At 39.9% G+C, this 20,031-nt stretch overlaps 1 protein-coding gene across 3 annotated transcripts in view; it reads right to left on the bottom strand.

Moving 5' to 3' along the window:
- The window catches only part of LOC144525418 (phospholipid-transporting ATPase IH-like), a 34,135-nt gene extending 18,594 nt beyond the window's left edge, over positions 1 to 15,541 (bottom strand). For all 3 annotated transcript variants that reach the window (XM_078262214.1, XM_078262215.1, XM_078262216.1), the window contains exons 1-5: positions 15,121 to 15,541; positions 7,215 to 7,337; positions 6,871 to 6,960; positions 4,485 to 4,565; positions 35 to 163 (exon numbers count right to left, since the gene is read on the bottom strand). In XM_078262214.1, coding sequence (XP_078118340.1) covers positions 35 to 163; positions 4,485 to 4,565; positions 6,871 to 6,960; positions 7,215 to 7,337; positions 15,121 to 15,159 — 462 coding nt within the window. In that variant the 5' untranslated portion in view covers positions 15,160 to 15,541. The remainder of the gene's footprint in view (positions 1 to 34; positions 164 to 4,484; positions 4,566 to 6,870; positions 6,961 to 7,214; positions 7,338 to 15,120) is intronic.
- Positions 15,542 to 20,031: the final 4,490 nt, after the last annotated feature.

Raw genomic sequence — 20,031 nt, 5'->3', positions numbered from 1 at the left:
TTTTAAATTGCTACTACTTTTACAGTACTAGCACCTTGTGACTGGACTCCCCGTCCAGGCTGGCTGTGGTGACATAGCAGGTCCCATCATGGCGGCTGGAAGAGAGCAGGATGAGGTCACAGGGGAAAGTCTCGTCCTCCCTCACCACGACAATGTCCCCCACCTGACAGAGCAGGACAGACACAACACACACCCTGTAATGGCTTTCACGTCAATAATAAATGAACAGGTATTTTGACACAGATAGTAAAAGACAAACAGACAGACCTGCGGGTAATCGTCTGCTCATCCTTTACCATTCCTTTTCTTTTTTTTCTCCAAAGGATTGAGAAGTTGCATAACGGATAATGCGAGCGGAGCAGCTTAAGCTCTGATAAATCCCATCTCCACGGTGACCATACACATGACACACGCTCTCTGAATTTGCATGATTAATATATTCATCATTATTCCTGCTCCCAATTCACACTCTAATCCTCTCTGTTTGATCTACAGTGGTGAGAAACCTTTGGTACAGAAAATGCTGGACGACATATAAAGTGAGACTGAACAAGAGAGGATGAGAGTTTCTGATGTAAGAAGTCTTTCTCGACTAATGGCATCCAGTGAAAACTACTGCTATGGCAACACAATCTATAAGACTCTGTAACCTTTAAGGCTGGGCAGCTGTATTGAAGACTTATTCTAAGATGAACCTCAACATCCCACACAGTTTGCACACTGGACAGGAGCAGCAGACGCAGCAGAAAGGAGATGTACCTGCACCCTTTATATACACTGAGATATACCATATCTGTACACTCATGTTATGTAGTCTGACACCTCCATTTTCATTCACGCTGGGATGATATGAGATAGATATCTGCAGAGTAATATGCCAGCTCAGTGAAGCTGGTTCATGTTTTTCCAAAGAAATCTTCACCCCTACACCTACAAAATAAAACTAAACATTAAATGGCGTCTTATTTACTCTACTTAATCATTTTGCTACCATTCTTTCTGCCGTATTCTGCTGAGCACTCTGCAATCTGTCCTGAAAAAGTAACTGACTTCCAACACTGTTGGAATCATTCATCTCCATTGTAGAATCAGGGTTTTTGCAGTCTTTTCTAGACCTTTTTTCAAACTCATACCAGTCAAAAAATCCCAGAAAACTGGTAAGGTTAATAAGGCCAATATTTATTAACTGCATTCATTTATGAAGTTTTCTTGCTACTGTGGCTAGAGACAGCAACCATATTTGCTGCAGGTCTAAAGGCGCTGACTGGAAATCCCCAGAAAAGGATTGAACAGCCTCCAGCATGCACAATCCACTGTTGCATCAGTCTCACTTGTATACGTATAACGGCTCCTGACAGCCCAAAACCAGGTATAAAAAGGACAATAACATATAATAAGCACTTTTCTATTTTGTGCTTTTACAATTTTACATGTTTTAGAAAGTGACAACACATTGTCAACAAAACCCCATAAAAAGACCAAAACCAACAATGAACTGACCTGACTAACAATTATTGTCTGTGAAGGCAAAGCCTGGTTATTCTTCTGTGCCATAACCTCCTTTGTGGTCCAAAAACTATTCAAAACATATCAATGAGCCACACAGCTGCACTGTTTTTTCCCTACGTGTTCATTTATTACAATGAACATGGGCACTGTAGTTTATTATGAGTCGACCTCACATAGTCTGCCCTGCTGTTATAAAACAGTCCCCAACAAATGTACTATTTACTGCCGTTTGAGTAACGTTTTCTAAAAACTAGTGTCCATCTGTTTTAGGAGATTATTTAGTTTTAAAAAGTATATATTTGTGACACATTTTTTAAGATGTACGTTTAAAGGAGGAATAAGCTTGGGACTGACACAGACAGAGGGGAGAAGTCAGAAAATATTGAGGCGGAAAAATGCATTGTTGCTTTTCATGGAATTTGTTAACAAAAACATGAATATATAATGACTCCAGTCTTATAAGACTTCTGTCCTGGTCAATTTAGCAACACCTTTGGTTACGAGTGGTAATTTCACGTGCATATCAGGGGCGATTCTAGGATCAGACCTTTAGGGGGGCTCAGCCCCTAATGAGAATGTGACACGGATACAGTGCTATGCAAAAAAAAACAACTGCTAAAGCAGTAATTTCATTAGCCGATAATCTCTGAGCTAGCTACTGAACAACAACGTCAGCTAATGTTTTTTGACACTATTAACACTGTGATGGAACTAAACCTGACACTTCACAAGTCACAGTAATAACGACCAATTTGACACAATGTTCTAACATTCAGCAATTTTAGTTTACGTTTCAGTTTGGGTTCTAATCTGCGCCATGAAATTACCAGCTTCTCCTCTGGGAACTACAAACATTAAACCGCACTCCTGCTCTCCCTCTGACAGATTAGATAGAGAGTCAGCCAAAGGCGGGAGTCTGACACAACCACCTCCGATTGGCCAAAACTAAGTTTCTGTTGACCCTGTTCTTGACTGGGTTACAGGTGCATAGCATTGGTGACAGCGACACAGGATATTAAACCTGTTTCAAGCCCTTTGAACCTGTAACTGTTTTTCCTCTGTCACTAATAGACAAGTTCACGACGAACGCCGTGCAACCAGTAACCAGTAACATAGCTCAAACACAGCGTTCATGGTTCGACTGGTCATGACTGTTTTCCAAGATGGCGCCCGCATGTAAACATGAACCCTACTGTCTTTATAATCTTATATATATCATATCTTTTCAATAAACTGTCTGTACACTATAAAGTTCTCAATGCTTCGGTTTACATGTAGGGACCCTCATTATGCTACTGTTGAAGTGTGGTGCTATTTTGAGCCTTGTTACTGGTATAAAATAGCAATTTACCCTCTGACCCGAAAGCTAGCGTTACAAGCTAATCACCGGTTTGCGCTAGCTTGTGTCAAGCTAGAGACACATTCGATTAGCATGAAAACATGTCCCAGAGAATGGTCGACTCGGTACACATATGTTATTAACCCCTAGGTTAATTTTGCGCCGGAATTGTCCTTTAATAATACAGGTCCCAGAGTTCTGTGCAAAATGACATCTGAGTCGACCACTGGGGACAGCAACTTCTGTATTTGTTTACAGTGCAGCCAAACAAAACATTGGCTAAGAGTAACTTTGTTTTAATAAAGAAGATTAAACTGGGCAGTCAACAGTGTGGCCTGAAATGGTAATACTGAACTTGCGATCAATTGTCTGTGTGTAATTTGAATTCAACATGGTAAAGGCATCCATCAGTAACAATATAAACTACTACTAGTATATGGAAAAGTATTCCAAATGATTTGCAAATAATATTGAATGTTATTGCCAAAGAAATGTCAGCCATTAAATGGGTTTTGATATAAGTCTAATACATTTTTATGAATGAGACTGAGGTACAAGACCTAACCGTGATCTGCTATTGCATCAGAATGACATAAGAGAACATCACAGGATGATGACAGGACTATCCTAACTTGTGAAATACATCAGCCCTGTTCACTTGCCAAGGGGACTCTTGTATGGTGCACCAGGGAACACTATAATTGTTCCTCTACTACAGTTTCAGGGCAGTTAATTGGTGGAAAAGACAAGAGAGAGCAAAAGAGAAAGGAAACAATGTTAGAGAGCACTGCAAAGAGAAAGAGAAGAGGGGAGTGTGAGAGACAGTTATAGAAAAAGTGAGCTATGCAGCAGTACCGTAGTGTTGCTTTGTGGCCTCAGGTGCTATACTCCTCTAATGAGGCCATTCTTACCCGTAGCTTGTGACTTTGTGTCCTCACCACCTTCCCCTGCTGCACCACGTCAACAGGACACTCGTTTATAGAGCAGTCAGCCTTGTGTCTGAGCCAGTCCTCATAGCCCTGAGAGAGCAAGAGGGAAGCGGCGAGAGAGAGGGATAGACAACAAGATTGTAAGATAAAAGGAAGAGAAAGTGTTTGTTGGCAGGGGGAAACAGAGAATATAGATTATTGTGCAGAGAGAATCTGGGCCAGAGCATAGTATGACATCAAGAGAGACGGAGGGGGGAGGTGAAAGTCATCCACTGTAATTAATTAGTAGTGTGCTCCCTGAGCTTAGTGTTAGTGACCTGTTTCCTGGATTTCTAGCCAAAACGTCACATTTTAGATTTATGTCCCAGGTAAAGTCAGGCTTCCTCAGCCAGAACAGCTCTACAGTATCTATCACTGATAGTACCCCATCCCTCAGTACCGGGACGCGGTAGAGAGGATGCCTCTCCCAGGGGCATGTGATCCTCAGCTAGAGTGATTAACAGAGGAGAGCATTCATTATCATATTTCTCACATCACCAGACATATTCAATAGCATGTCCTTTTGCTGAGAGAGGAATGTGTATATACAGATAATAGAGCAGCCGTTTGGTAAAGAGTGTGTATTTGAGGCTGGGAGTTGGTGTGTGAGCGGGGATCGTTGTGGGCAATATTTCCCAGAAATGTGAACATGTTTGTGTGTGTCCTACCTGTTTTATTGCAGTGACAGTGATAACAAAGAAGAGGGGCAGGCCGCTGGTGACTGGGCTGGTGGGGGTGTCGATGATAAGCTGCAAGGGAAAGGAAGAGAGAGAGGAAGGTGCAGGGGGAGGGGACAACAGAAAGAAGAAGGAAGAGGATGCCAAGTAATTCAACGCTGAGTAGTAGGAAGTGCATCAGGAAAAAGCTTCTGTAATAAGGAATCAAGCACCAATCTGGCAATGTTAAAGTATCCAAGTAATCAAATCTTGTTTGATTTCCTCCATCTGCGCCTACAGGAAAAATCCATTCTGGGATAGTTAACTTTTTCATGTTTCTTTCCCTATTTTTAGCCAGTACACGTGCATATGTAGAAAGTAACAACAACAAAGTGGGACCTTTTCAGTCGACAAAAAGAAAGAGGAGTACAAACATTGCTGCTGTGTGCCATGCCCAGTTTGCCCCATTAAGAGGGTGTAGTATTGCACATGCTACTGATAAAAACAAACAGCACACAAAGACCCAAACTGTGGCTATGTTGCATTCTGGTCTTCTAAGGCAACTGCTGGTAAAGAAATGGTTGTATCCTCCTCTTCCTCCTATGATGAGTTTGTCCTTGCATGATTATTCAACATTTGGTGCAATATAGTGGCTCAAGGAAAAAGCTGCTTCTTTTTGATTCTGTATTAGACAGACATACACAGAGCGGTACAGCACCCATTATTTTAGGAAAATACGATGTTAGCAAATTTAAATTATGTTGGTAATCCTCATGCAGGATTTCACTGTTAATCTTGGATAATTGCTCTTATTTTGAAATCAGAGAACAATGAGGTGTTATTATGAAGCCCACAACTTTTCTTGGCAAGACACGGCCTGCATATGTGACGACCCTCTCCGCCATGTCTGCCTGTTACTTTGTTTGTGTGGCTGCTTTCCTTGCAGGTACTGCAGGTGGGTGTGGCAGAGGGTGTTGTTAGTAGAGTGGAAGATCCTGGCAACACCTGTGCACTATGAGCTAGTGAACTTTTAAAAAGGCCTTTTGGATTCAGTTGTGTCCCCTCCTCGCTGACACACCATCATCCTGGCCTTGGTTGTGTTTTGGTTTGTTTTGATGCACCATACAACACTACACATACATTCTTTCACTCATGCACCCACTCATCTTACTGAACTCATTGATTACACATCCCACTGTTAGTTGAAGTTTATTTTTGCTTCATGATTTAAACTATATACATTACTTGTTAATTGGCTTTGTTGAGTGCATCTCCTTATTTTTTGTCATGGCCGTGCGGCCCGGTTTGTGACACATAGCATTCAAGCGCTAGGATTGGCCAGGCGTCCAATGCTCGCGCGTTCAGGTCCTATCCCCTGACCAATAGGGCTATCCTGACCGTAACCACTAGAGGTCAATGCCTAACCTCAACAATCTGCCTATCACTCAGCTGCTACACCAAGAAAAGTAGTGGGATTCATAATAACATGAGAGCAGAATTTAAACTGCCATCAGCACTCATCTGAATGGTTATTGCACATGGTTGCCTAAAGTTAATGTAAGGCTATGAGACTAAAACAATGTCTGAAGATGTAAAACTGTAACATAGAACAATCTTATCTAGCAAAAAGGTTTAATGTGGTTGTATGTGCAGCTCAATCAATAAAAGTAACAAAACTCCAAAAACATTTCTTCGGTTTCCAAGGTTTACACATTGTTATTCTATAAGAAACTATAAGAAAAGTTAGTAAAGTAAACTTTCTGGGTTCTGAAATGTCTGAAATGTCGCCTATTGGATGAACTGCCAAGTCTTTTGGTACAGACCTTGATGATCCAAGTAAAGCTAACGAAACTTTTGTGATTTTGTACTGTCATGTATAGTGTTTTGTGTGGACTCCAGGAAGAATAGCTGCGGGAAGCTAACAGGAATCCTAATAATGAAATGAAACTTAACCAAAGATACAATGTTTTCACCAGCTTTTCTGGTTCCACCGAGCCAATAAAAAGTAAGACACTCGCTCAGCTAACTCTGAATAATCCTCATGTTTTCAGATTTGTGCCACATCAATTTTAAACTTGCTTAAAAATACTGAAAAATACAATCTTGGTAATCATCAGTAATCTAATTTACACTATTAAGTTACCTGTGTATGAAAAATGGGGCAGTGTTCAGCTGTCAAACTTCTCCAGCTGCCCTGAAAATATTGTGATGCAAAGCCATGTATACCGTGTAGACATTAAAAAAATAAAGCACAAAATGGACCCAGAAATGCATTTTTGTTTTAACAAATAGACAGCTGGGAGAGTATTTCCTTGGAGCTTCACTGTTTTTGTTTTCTGATCAAACAAAGACAGGTGGAAAAAATGACCACTGCTTATGGTTTTCATGAAAATCTCACCTGGACCAGAAATATGACCAAGAAGTAGAAGTTAGCGATTCTTCTGAACTGCTCAAACAAATTCTTGGGAATGAAGTTCCAGAAGGTATACTGTGGGACAGAGTGACAGAAGAATTACTATCACGCACATAAAAACAGAAAAGGAAACAAGGCAAATTATCATCCGGTCCCTCTGGCGAGAGAATTGGTGCAGCACAGCTTGACGAATACAGGCAAAGTGAAATGTGTCACCATTAAAAACACGGCCACAAATAAGGTTACATGGTTGTCTAAATATGAAACAAAAGAACAGCATGGTGATAAACAATGTTATGGCTCGGACTCAGGGGCTGTGGCTCGCTCACCTTGGAGGAGACAATGCGGTTGTCGGGGTAACGCTGAGGGATGTTGGCCTCAGCTCCCGGAGGAGGGTCTTTATGCCCGATGTACACCGTCCGACTGTCCACCCAGATCTCCTCCCCTACACACTGAGGGAGAGAGAGATATATGTATAGTTATAAATAGCAATACAGGTGGAGAGACAAAATGGGGTTAAAGCACTCTGTTCAGCCTTGGTAATGTGTTTGCTAAAGACTCATGAGCTATTTACTATCTACTATTATTATGGAATATAATAACATTGATATTTATTAGACTTTGTCATCCGCCCACATAAACTAAATGCAGACTGACAAAGTCAGATTAAACAGTGCAGTCAAGAAACAGAATACACAAGGCTGTTACACAACTTCAGTCACTTCTTTAAACTAACAACTGAAGGATGAGTGTATGTTTGTTGATGTGTGTGCGTGGGATCAGCTCTGAGTCACACAAGTGTAGATTTGTCATCATTTGTCATTCATTTATCTTTTCATTTCTTCCTGCAGGACCTCTCTGCAGTCTGCACTCCATCCTTCGATTACTCTTCTACACAGATCCAAAACAACACTGTTGGTTTTACTATAACAGTCCGATGCCTTGATACAAAATAATGCACATTGGATCGTGTGTATGCAAACCTCCATCTCAGTTCATCTCTCATCTATATTACATCTAAGTAGCTCCCCGGGGACAAACAGAGTGCATTCTGGGAGTTTAGTGCAGCACATATTTTTTCAAGGTGTCCTTCAACAAACACTATTGTGGAAAAAGAGCTTTCCAAAAAAAAACAAGAGTTAAGAGACCACGGCATTCAGCTATTTGTTTCCATCTGGCTTCCTACATGACTCTTAATGTTTTGGCCTGAGTGGGCAGCGTCAGCGTAGCCTTTGGCAAAGCAGTCCCCATGACACGGCTCAAAGCAAAAGTGTTGACCATTAGCAAAAAGTTCAGCGCTTCAAAGTTCAGCGCTTCACTGCTTAAAATGTCCTCAACATTTTGGCAGGGATGCAGCTCATCACTGCCAATGACCAAATCTTTTATTGTTCAGAGTCCAGATGTCTCCTCAGTAACCTTGTAAATTCAAAATATGTTTTAAAAGTTTACACTTAAATACTACTATAAAATGAAGGCTACTGTAACTTTTCCTAAGGAACTCTGCCATATAAGAATGTGTCAAAATAGTCAATCTCAATAGTGAAAAGCTGGGAGTCACCGATCTAAATTTATCCACAGTTATCAACAGGCACTTGGCATTGGGATAAAAATAGACATCGAGGCAACAGTGTCAGCTGACTTAAGACCCCTCCAAAACATTAGGGGGGCAACATGACCCAGAGAGATACAGTGAAATGGAAAGAGAGGGATATGGAAAGTGAGGCGGAAAAAGAGTAGCAGATTGAAGTGGAGCAAACAGCGGGAGAAGGAGACTGAGGAGGACAAAAGAATAAAATGACGACAGAATGAAACTGTGAAAAAAGGCAACAAGGAGGGAGGAAAATGTGTTAAGAAAAAAGAGAAAGACTGACTAACAGGGAAAGAGGGAGGCTGATGTCAAGTAAAAAAAAATAGAAGCAGTAGTTGCTGAGATGTTGACCAGAAAGATGTAGCACTAGTTATTTTGGTATAGGGTAACGGACCAAACCAAACAGTTAAAAACACTCCCCAATCTGTCATAGACATATAGACTGTCATGTTCACTGGTCTCAAAACAACACTGTGTCAACAGAAAGTCAAAAATAACTCCATGGCTGTGTTCCTCAAACATGGCTCAAATAATCCTGCCTGCCATCATGTTAGCCAATTAAAATATCCTATTAATACCCAGCTTTAAATGCTGATTGTGGAAATTGTGATAGTTACACCAACAGATTGATGATTTGTCAATAATGTACATGTTTGCATGTAAAAATCCTAACTCTAATCATTTTTCTAATGGTTCCTCTGATGAAACGATTCACTAACAAGTGTTACAGTGGAACATTGTTTTGATTATTTTACATCATGTGATTTAGCCTATATATTTAGCAAATATATAGAGTGCAAATAAACATAATAAAGTATCAACATCAATAAGGTGCAATTAACCATTGTACACAATGCCAGAAATGTAAACAGGTTCATATTAAGTGTCATACATACACTAGACAGTAAGGTGCAAATTCAAAATATGTTTTGGTTTTTTTGTCTGATAAATCGACTAATCGTTCATCACTGGTCCTTATTAATATCATGATTATGACACAGCATATCCACCACGTTCCACTTCTATTCAAACATTTTCCTCCTAAATCCACAATTCCCCGATTTGTCCCATCATATTTGTATCATCACTTTTTTCTCCCTTTTGTTCCCTCCATCTCCTGGCAGTGTGTGTCACAGAGAAAGACACAGAGAGATTGCGTTGTGGTTTGTAGTTATCTGTTCATTAATCCTCACTGATCCGTATCAACCTCCGGTCCACCGTTCCCTCTTCACTCCACTGTTCCATCAGACAAAGTGGCTGGCTGGTTAGTTGCGGGATGTGGAGGCTTTGTCTTTATTAACAACACTGAAACAGCCTCCGAGTAGAGAGGCTGGTCTTACATAACCATCAATCCTCAACAATTACAAGATGGATTTGATAACAGCAAAAATTCCACCACTGCAAGTTCTCCTTTCATGTTTCTAGAGGTGCACACTGTCGGGCAGATGGTTTTGAACTCTGGATTGAACATTAGAGAACAGAAGCAGGTCCACTATTTTTAAGGTTTAAAAAGCCCAGCAGTCTCTCTAGTTCTGGCATTTTCCACTGGCTTTTCTATCTTAGCACATTGCAGGACTATGGATGTTTATATTTTCATTGTGGGAAAGCAACCCCTGACCCTGGCAGTGCCATGGTCTATCCCCATGGTGTTGCTCCTTTCTCCCGCAGAGGTGTAATAAAAAGTACACACCATTAACCAGCCTGATTAAATAGCTGTGTCTCATCCCTCCTCCACTGCAGAAGCACACAGCATGTTGAGCAGGTATCCCTCATTAACTCGAAGATCAAATTTCTCTGATTGAGCTTCCTTAATGAATTACCCATGTTAGCTATACAGGGGACGTTGAAACGTACAAACCCTGATTACACAACACCCATTTGCAGGATGTAGATTTTTAGCCCATAGAGTATCAATTTAACGGTCAGTGTTATGGGAAAATATTAAATAATAATTCTATAGTGGGTAGTTTCAACAAAACTGTCGCCGCATCCACATCACACAATCCTTCCATGACTCTTCCTCCACGCAGTTGCTAGTAGCCAAGGAGGACACGGAGGATTAAAAAACATGATGGACTCTTCAGAAGAGGTAATTATCTTCACTCGAGTTTCTGCGCGGGAAAGTCACCGGACGTCACAATCTTCTGAACATAGCCATACTGAGAAATACAGAGAGAGTTTTGTGGCGCTGATAGTCTTAATTAGCTTTGTAGCAACTCATTTGGCAATGGCTTGAATGAAACGGACGTTCATTAATATCAAAAAGTTACGCACTAAAGCTTTAGTTGAGAGTATTTAACAAAGTGAACGCATGAAAATTTCTGAAAAGACCTGGAGCTGGTTGCAGCAGCTCTTTGTAAGTTCAAACTTAGCCTAGATATAAGTATAAGTATATAAGTGGACGTTTACACATCATTAAATTAAAATGGGTTACACCACACAAACAAGTTTTACGTGGAAATGAATTGGTAATACATATTTATACCTACTTACTACTGCCAGATATAGCTGCTACGTAGCTAGCAAGCTCACGTTAGCTCCCTAACATATAACTGGTTTAGATTAGAGGGTAAAATAAAGGCTATAATATTAAATATTGTGTGTGTGTATGTATATATATATATATATATATACACTAAAGTCTTTACTAGCGAAGACATTGCTTACATTTTATTGGTGAAATTCAATGTAATAAACCGCTAGTTTTCAACTAGTTTAAGTAGCGTTACCTACAGTCAGAATGAATTTACCAATAGCTGGTGCAACCCAATGGTGTGAGCCAAGTCTTACTGACCTACCAGACAGTGTTTCTTTTACATTCAAATGAAAGAAAGTAGCTGCTAAGAAAATCTTTCCTGAGCAAATTAAATTAAGGGTATGAATATTGAAGTATTTCAATATTTCTATTAGTACACGCTATGAGATTTGCATTAAGTAGAGATAAAAGGAGGCTTGGGACCTTGATCAGCTGAAAAGGAAGGCGGCTACCTGTTCAACATGCACTCCACTGCTACTCATTTGCCATTAATCACCATAGCAACACAGTATACAGCAACAGACAGCTATGCTGTGTCTGCAGGTTCATAAGCAAAGCACCACACAGAGCCTTCATTAAGTATAGACTGAAGATCAAAAGTGTGGGATTTTCTCATTAATTTAAAGCTGTGGAACTCGATTTGACAAGAGATTATTATCCTTGAAATCTTTTTCATGCTTTTATTTGGTTCCACTAGGAGTTTTTAGACTATATTCTCTGTGGACAACCCCTTTTTTGGAACAAAGCACTGAAAGGATGAAAAGAGTAAACATCAAAAGCAGCAGTGAGGAGGACGAAACTAATGAAGTAAGGAGAGGGAACGTAGCTGACGGGGAGTAGTGCCATTCGTGACAGTTATAATAAGTTCTTAGACAATAATATTTTGGTATTGCTACACAGGTGCAGACAGAAAACACACATGTACCCCTATTCTGGTTTGAAAATTTGAAAAACATATTGACCTTTAGCCTCCACATACTGTCTCAACTGCTGACATTGATGACACAAATAACTATATACCTGCAACAAAATCAAAGGATGAATATGAGAAGATTACAATAAAATGACAACATTTGTATTCTGTTGTTGCCCCAGCTTCCTCTCCCACTTGACTTGCTGTGATCCAACTGTTACATAAGTCTTTAATCCAGCTGTGCTACTTCTCTTCTCCCCTCTCTCTCTTCTCTCCTTTTCTCCTGCCACCGTAATCAGAATCCTAAAAAAAAAACCCTCTTTCTCATTTTGTCTGCTTATAACACCGAAAACATCCTAATACAAGCTTAAAAACTGTCTTATCATTAAATCTCTGCGTCCAGAGCATGCTGCAGGAGACAAAATAATTCTCATGAGCCGCCACGCAGATGCATGGCTGTTTTCTTTGATATACAGACAGACAAGCACAGATCCTGTGTGTTTTTGTCACCTACAGCCTCTGTCTCCCCGCCAGGGCCCCGTCTCTGAGGGGAGCAGTGTCCAGGAATAGATTGCCCTTAACCGTTTGTAGCAGCTAATGTGGCAAACAGTCATCTAGCAGGTAGTGTTCTGCCTTTCAACACCAGCCAAGGGACTCAACGAGCTGTAAAGTTGCAAGAAACCTTTCTAAAGCCCTTCAGCACTCCGGGACTCTGCTGGCACCCATTTGATCAAAGGGTGACATGGCTGGCCTTTCTCTTTTATCTGCTGAGGTTGTGAGAGGTCGCCACAAGAATAACAGTCATATATTCATAGATAAGATGTAAAGGAGGGTGAGGATAGAGGGGGACAAGGGTAAATCAAGCTATGGACAGGAAGAAGCAGTGGCAGATATAAATCAAACTGTTGTTATCACAAGAGGCTGTTGTGAAAGTGAAAAGGCAAACTTTAAAAATAAGAGAACATATTCAAGTCCCCACAAGATATCATATATCTTTAAATATGACCACCGGCATCCTACTTATCCAGATCATGACCTCATGCAGTTCTCACGCTTTGCACCAGTCTGAGGCATCACGCCATCGCTATTATTATTACCAGACGACAAAAAGGCACCAGAGACAAGGGAGTGGAGACAGTGGACACATATTACACACACACACACACACACACACACACACAGGATCTGTTTAAACCACTGGAGGTAATTTTACAGATAAAACTCATTATAAATATGAGATAAATGTCTTCCTGTTATGTCCTGGCCCAGGACACACACACACACACACACACACACACACACACACACACACACACACACACACACACTACTATATATCTTAATGCATTTAGGCTTGGCAGTTCTTTTATGCCAACAGAGAAAAAAGTTAAACAGATTCAGGTTATTACGCAAAAGAAATTCTATTTTAACTTGACGCACTGCAAAACACCATGACACCATATTTTTCTTCACAAAACCTCTTTACTGAACTGTACAGGCTCAATTCACCAGCATTTTTCCTAGTCAGAAAATACAGAATACACTGCCTTCAGAAAATTACATTTACTGGATAGATCTGAATGACTGTCTAGACAAATCATATTATTAACCCAAATAATAAACTCAATTTTAGTTTCAACTGATTTTCTAGCAAATCATCTGGAACTATGTCATAAAGCCATTCTTTTGTACGTCTATAATACTTTTTAACTGGTCTACTCCCTAAATAATGTTCATTGATTGTTCATCATCTGTTCAAGTTGTATGTTTTCAAAAACTGAATGTCTGTACCATGGACAGCAATTGAAATTATCCCAGGACTTTATCATTCTGTGTCCAACAAAGTTGTATATTAAAATATATTACAATGTTGTCAATAAACCACACCAACAGCAAAGCAGAGTTGGCCCATGCAACATAACAGAAAAACCAAAAAGTACATCAAGGACAAGTCACAAATCAATGACACAGTGATTATACGGAAACAAGATATGAAGTGAAAGGCTCATAAACTTGGCTGGTGGAGTAAAGTGAACTCAATCAGAAGTACATCCTTTCATGGCTGAAGAAGCTTTACTAATTCAGCTTTTTTTTTTTTTCATTGCAAAATTATGAAAGTATGGGAGGCTGGCTACATTTGGGCAGTGACCTTGCTGGGAGTTTACTCCTCTCTCTGTCCAGAGAAAAGGTTCGGGCGCCTTGCTTATCACACATTAATCACCTTGCATGATGTAATGTTTGTTCTTCTATGTAGCCTCATTAAGGGAGCAGCTGTTTAGAATATGGCAGGGTTAATAGAGGGGGATAGACAAGTAATAGGAGGACCAGATTTACATCAACCATCCCTTCAATTCTAAATCAATATCAGGATAATTGAATTAATGATTCATTCCTATACTTCATAACGTTGCAGAGTAAGGATGCAAAGGGAGAAGGATGAGAGATGAGGGGCGTGTTCATTGACCCCATTCCTCCCTCCTCCCCTCTGCCTCACCCGTGGATCTGATTTCCCCTGATATTAGACCTGCTGGAGCGTCTGTCAAGCTCCCTACACACTGTCACCACATGCAAATACACACACACTTGCTCACTGGTACCAGTCTGATGAGCATAAACACACAAAGTGACAACTTTAAAGCTGCTCTAGTTTAACCAGCACAACTTATCAATCGACCAGGCTGGAGGCGGGTACAAGCAGGTGTACAATCCAGTTCAGAGTCCCAAGAAGGCCTGCCAGGTCTGTAAGTTGTAAGTCCTGATTGGGATTTATTTCCCTGCAGACCATGGCAACTGGAAGCTATGAGATAGTTAACTATGCATGCATATTGTAGCTCACTAAAGCAATGTAACTGGGCCAGCCAAGTTCATTTCTATTCTGCACATTCACCAGCCATCACTGCATCTGTAGCCACTGGCACATTCCCCATTCAGCTCCACAAAATACATTGTAAAGCCCACAGTCAATGGCCTGCCAAAGCAGCCAGAGTGAAATGTTTATCATTGCAGATGAGCAAAGTGTTCATCATCCTGCGCGTCCACGCTCAACCCTCTGAAGGCAGTGGTGTGCAAGGTAATTTCCAACACATAGGCTACTGTATTGTAGAAAACATAACTACAAACGTTACATGCATTATATATTGATGCACTTGCAGACACAGAGTTACAGTTGTGACAGTGTTGACAGACGGGGGCCCTTACGTATCTGCTGATGATGTTCCGGAGCTGGGTGAAATCCATCCTTCAGACAGCTCTGGCGGCGACTAAACTGTGCAACAGAGACGTTCAGCTCTCCTCGGATCTTCGTAAACGCTACCTAACGTGGATCTTTTCACCAGTATCCATCGTTCACCACCTCCGCCGCCTCCACCGCCACCGCCGTGTCTGTGATAGCGAGGAGCAGCGGTCTCTCAGTCGGCTCTTCTGATTTTCATGGCATCCCTGTGAAGAGCCATGCAGCGACCAAGCGATTACAACAACCCACACTCACGCTGCTGGCTACATTTCAGAAGAAATTTCACCGCATGCAAACCGCCAAACCTCTGGGTAGTCTTCCTGGTTACACCTCGTTTGTTAAACTGTTTTTTTTTTTCTCGTAGTAGACTGCCCCTCCTGGAGGCTGTCTGTGTGTCCCGCTCTGTTTTACAGCGGTGGCCCTCGATGTAGCGGCAACGCAAAACGTCCACAGCGCTCACCCGTCAGATGACTACCCGGCGCATGCGCACTGTGGTTATTCCTCACCTCTCCTGGAGCATATACTGAACACGCATCAATCAAAACTAAAAAAAATACATTTTTTTAAACTAAAAATAGTGTCCAAAAATCTGCGCAAAACAAACAAAAACCAAAAAAACCAAAACAACATCAAAATAATGTAATGTTATTGTGGTTTGCCAATGTAATGAGGGATTTTTAAAAACACACCTGGTATTACCAAAATCACAGTGCAAAATACGCTATTACAAGTAAAAGATCTGCATTATCTTTTTTAGTTACATATAATTAAAAGTACAGAGGTGTTAAAAGAGCACTCACTATGCAGGCAAAACAGCATTAGTGACATTATTTGATTGTTATTAGCCTACTGATGCATTAACATGTAAGCAGCATTGTAATGCTGTACTTTAGCTGGCAGTGGTGGAGGTGATTCTACATGACTTGTGTTATATAGTCTACTGCTGGTGGTTTAATTTACTGCATTACAATGCAATATATTTCATATGCTGATTATAGGTTTTTTCAATCTTTTTATTTTATTTTTTTTGGCATTTCTGTGCCTTTTAATGTATAGGACAGCTGAGATATGAAAGGTGAGAGAGACGTTATTTTAGAGAATTATTTTAGACAGAGACATTTCACATGCTCTATGCTCTTAATGCCAACAGCTTGGTCCCACCGACTACACATGCGCACACTCTTTCTCTCATGCACACACACGCTCATGGAAAAACTAATATTTCTACGATAGTAATAATCCTACATTACATGTATCTGTCCTCAGCAGTGAGCTCATAGTAAACTTACTGTGTTGTAATGTTCCTTGGTAACACTTTCTGTTAAGGCATTTGTCATTTACAACCATAAGCATTTAGTAACGAATGGCGTTATTAATGGTTAATTCATCATTTACTAATGCTTTATAGTTATAGGCCATTAATAAGAACTCATTTTGTGTAGTCAGGTTCTGAAAAATACGATCCATTAATACATGCTCATGTGTCTCTCACTTTCTAATAAGTCATCACGTCTGTTGTTTTAAATGTTAATAAATAATTAATCAGGTCTGCAGTTGTAAGTGTTAAGATGTTAATTATGAGATTTTGGTCCAGATCATCTCAGCCCCTATAAGTGCTCAAACAGTCAAACAAATCAAAGGGAGTTTTCACAACCTGGTAACCCAAAAGTTGTTTTATCAGAAGTTTATTTAACATTATGAGAAGGAGGAAATCACAAAGATGCAGAACTCAGGAGTCCAGGTGATTTGTTAACATCCAATAGAACAACAAACCAACCAGAACAAAAAAATCAAAAATATCATCAACAAAATTACTCCTAAGTTAAAAATGTTAAAAGACACAAAACCACAAGTCTACAGAGAGAAAAGATAAGTTAACAGAAGAAGCAAACATTAAAGTCAAAGCTCATAGTCTGTGTTATGAAGCTCAGCGCATATTCTATACAATTCTTTCAGGAAGACTTCTAATTACTGCAATCACCACTATCTCTCCCTAAATCTTTCAGCTGTTAAGAGGTGTTCACTCTTCAGTAAACCAATCAGAATTGGCCACACATTTATGATCCAATCACAGCATGACATCCTGCTTTAAATGTCTCTCTCCTTGCTACCAGCTGGCTCCTCGGGCAAACATGCAACCCTCCTCTTCCCCTTCCACCTCCGGGCATCATCATCCACTGCAACCGGAGTCCCTTTCCGGCAGATCGTACCCCTTTAAATATGTTAATGAGATACTTTAAAGAGTCTAATCTCCAAATACTTTGTACATTTCATGTACATTTCATATTACGCTTATCTACAATAAATATTTGCATATCTGCAACGAAGTCTCTCCTGATTGAAATGTAACAGAGCTCCTTTTTACTGCAGCTACACAACAGCAATCCTGCCATTGTTGTGACACAATGTGACTCACAAGCACCTTACAAAACCATATATGAGCAAATAGAAAATCTAAAATTAGCTTCTTCTCCATCTAGGGGGATCCTCTGGCTGCAGGGCGGCAGGGCGTGATGTCTGCCCCAGATGTTTCATTTGCGGAGTTATGACTTTCAATTAACACAGACACTATTAATAATGCACAGGGAACCAGCACTTTCAGCTCTGATCGACTAATGCTTGATGCTGCTGTTTACCTCCCTCAAGACCCCGGGGCACTTAGTGTCTCATGATGAGTCTGCCTCAGTGGACAGATTACAACATGCTCTTTGTTTATGGGTTGCGACAATTATATGCATGTTGTGTTTTATGTCATTGTCGTGTTGTGGAGATAGGAGAGCCTCTCATTCCCTTTTTACGTATTGGTCACACATACAAAAAGCACAATAACAATCAAAGATAGCTTTTACAGTGCCACCACAGCAGATATACAGTAAGAATGCCATAATGTGCTATAATAAGAACACCAGAAAAGCTTACTTTTTGCAATAAAAGCATCTTAAATCTCTGGCTGAATAACATTCTCACCTCACAGACTAGAGTGTTTGCATACTAAATGATAAACTAACAGCAATGACTCTTTGTCTGAATCTAAATTTCTAAAACATCAGATCATATACTTATCTGATTGTATCTGATTTTCTTTTCCTTCAAAAGCAGCTGGCCTTGATTTCCAGATGAACTGGGCAAAAATTGCTGCTCAGTTTGAAGCATAGGTTGATGTTTTCCGCTGCTGTTGCTATGATTATCACACAGCTGACTGACTATTACTGTTCCATCTGAGTGGAGGAACTGGGTCATTGTTCATTCCTTCCTACTGTCCTCTGTGGGGCAGTAGGTTACTTTCCTCATGTTGCCGTCAGTTCTGCGTGGGAAGAATCTGCCATCTGCATATCTGGAATAGTTTTTCACATTAATAAGACATAGCAATGAGTGTTATGGTAGTAATCAAGACATGGGAAATTACTTTACAAATAGATTTAGCTGCTGATATTCTCTGCAGACAGGGGGCATGCTCAGGACTGCAGATGATGGTAGAATAATAAGTCATGTTCACAACCTATTATAATATTTAATATTTGACATGTCAGGTTTCAATTATTGGTTCAGTAAAGCATAAACTTTTGCCCGTTTTTTAGTCATGTGGATATATTCCCAGGTGTTTCAAAACCCAAAAGGTTCACTGCATGTCAGTTGGTTTTGGTAATTTGATTAACTACAATTAATAATTACAATTCATTATTCATTCTGTTAGTTTATATCGTGCTCACATGGTGCATATTATTTCAATCAAATGTCAACCAACTATGTGACACACAGGAAAGTTGGGGCCAGGTTGTAGTATTAATATAGGAGTACTGGTTGGAATGTAGGTGTATATAAGGTTCCATACATAGTCTGCTGTGTACACTGTTTGTACTGGGAACTTGGGTGCATACACTATTCGCATAGGGCGCCAGAAGGAGGGGTCAAAAGGGGCCAAACAAATTTGTATATATACAGTCTATAACCTACAATACAAATAGCTGATAAGTGAAATGAGCATCATTAAAGTGCAAACACTTTTAAAAGGTATTTCAATTCAATAAAACATATGTGCTGATTTAAGATTGCTAATTTTCTTAAAATTACTGGATATGTTGTTCAAAGATCATCATTTGTTATAATATTGTAAAAACAGAACTTGAACTCAAGACAATATAGATCAAATCAACCAATGTCTAAATGCTGACTTGTTTATGTCTATTAGCTGAAACATCAAACTGCTTTCCAGTGATGTTTTTTCAATGGTGAACAGGTTTTTAGCATCATTTGTTCATGTGTAGTTTATTCATTACAGCTCTTGTTGCAGAGCGAGCAGCTGACTCTGTACTATTGTCAGCACAATCAGCGGATCCTATTATGCTGTAGATTTGAATTTATCCCTTTATCAACTCACTGGCTGTGGAAAATAAAGAATATGGGGCATGGGATGAGGTTTGTGAGGAACATGCTGCAGTTAGTTTGGATCAGCAGATATTGCTGCAAGGGATCTATAGATATTCTTCAAACCCAAAAGTATAAAAGCCTTGAGTATGAAATGACTGCAGTTCTATCATTATATTTGAAAAGAGATTCTTGTGTTTGTGGTGCCTGGCTTGTAAACATAATTCATGTCTATCAATATATTGGTAATTAGTTTGATTAATATTAGTTTAAACTGGCCATACATCAGTTGTTGGGTACAAAAAGTTATAGGGATATTTTTGTATAACTGATTGGATATTTGCAGCATGTTTCATAGCAACAGCCTAATAACAAACCAAATTAAAGTCTAAAACATATGAATACATACAGACAAATGCTTCATGACTTTGTGAATGGTGGGCTTAAAGTAAAACCGAAAGCTTGAAAGAGCAAATGTATTCTTTTTTTTAGAGTAACTTTACTCTTTTTTA

This window comes from Sander vitreus, chromosome 11, assembly GCF_031162955.1.
Source record: "Sander vitreus isolate 19-12246 chromosome 11, sanVit1, whole genome shotgun sequence".
NCBI lineage: Eukaryota > Metazoa > Chordata > Actinopteri > Perciformes > Percidae > Sander > Sander vitreus.
This window is presented reverse-complemented; position numbering and strand designations above follow the sequence as displayed.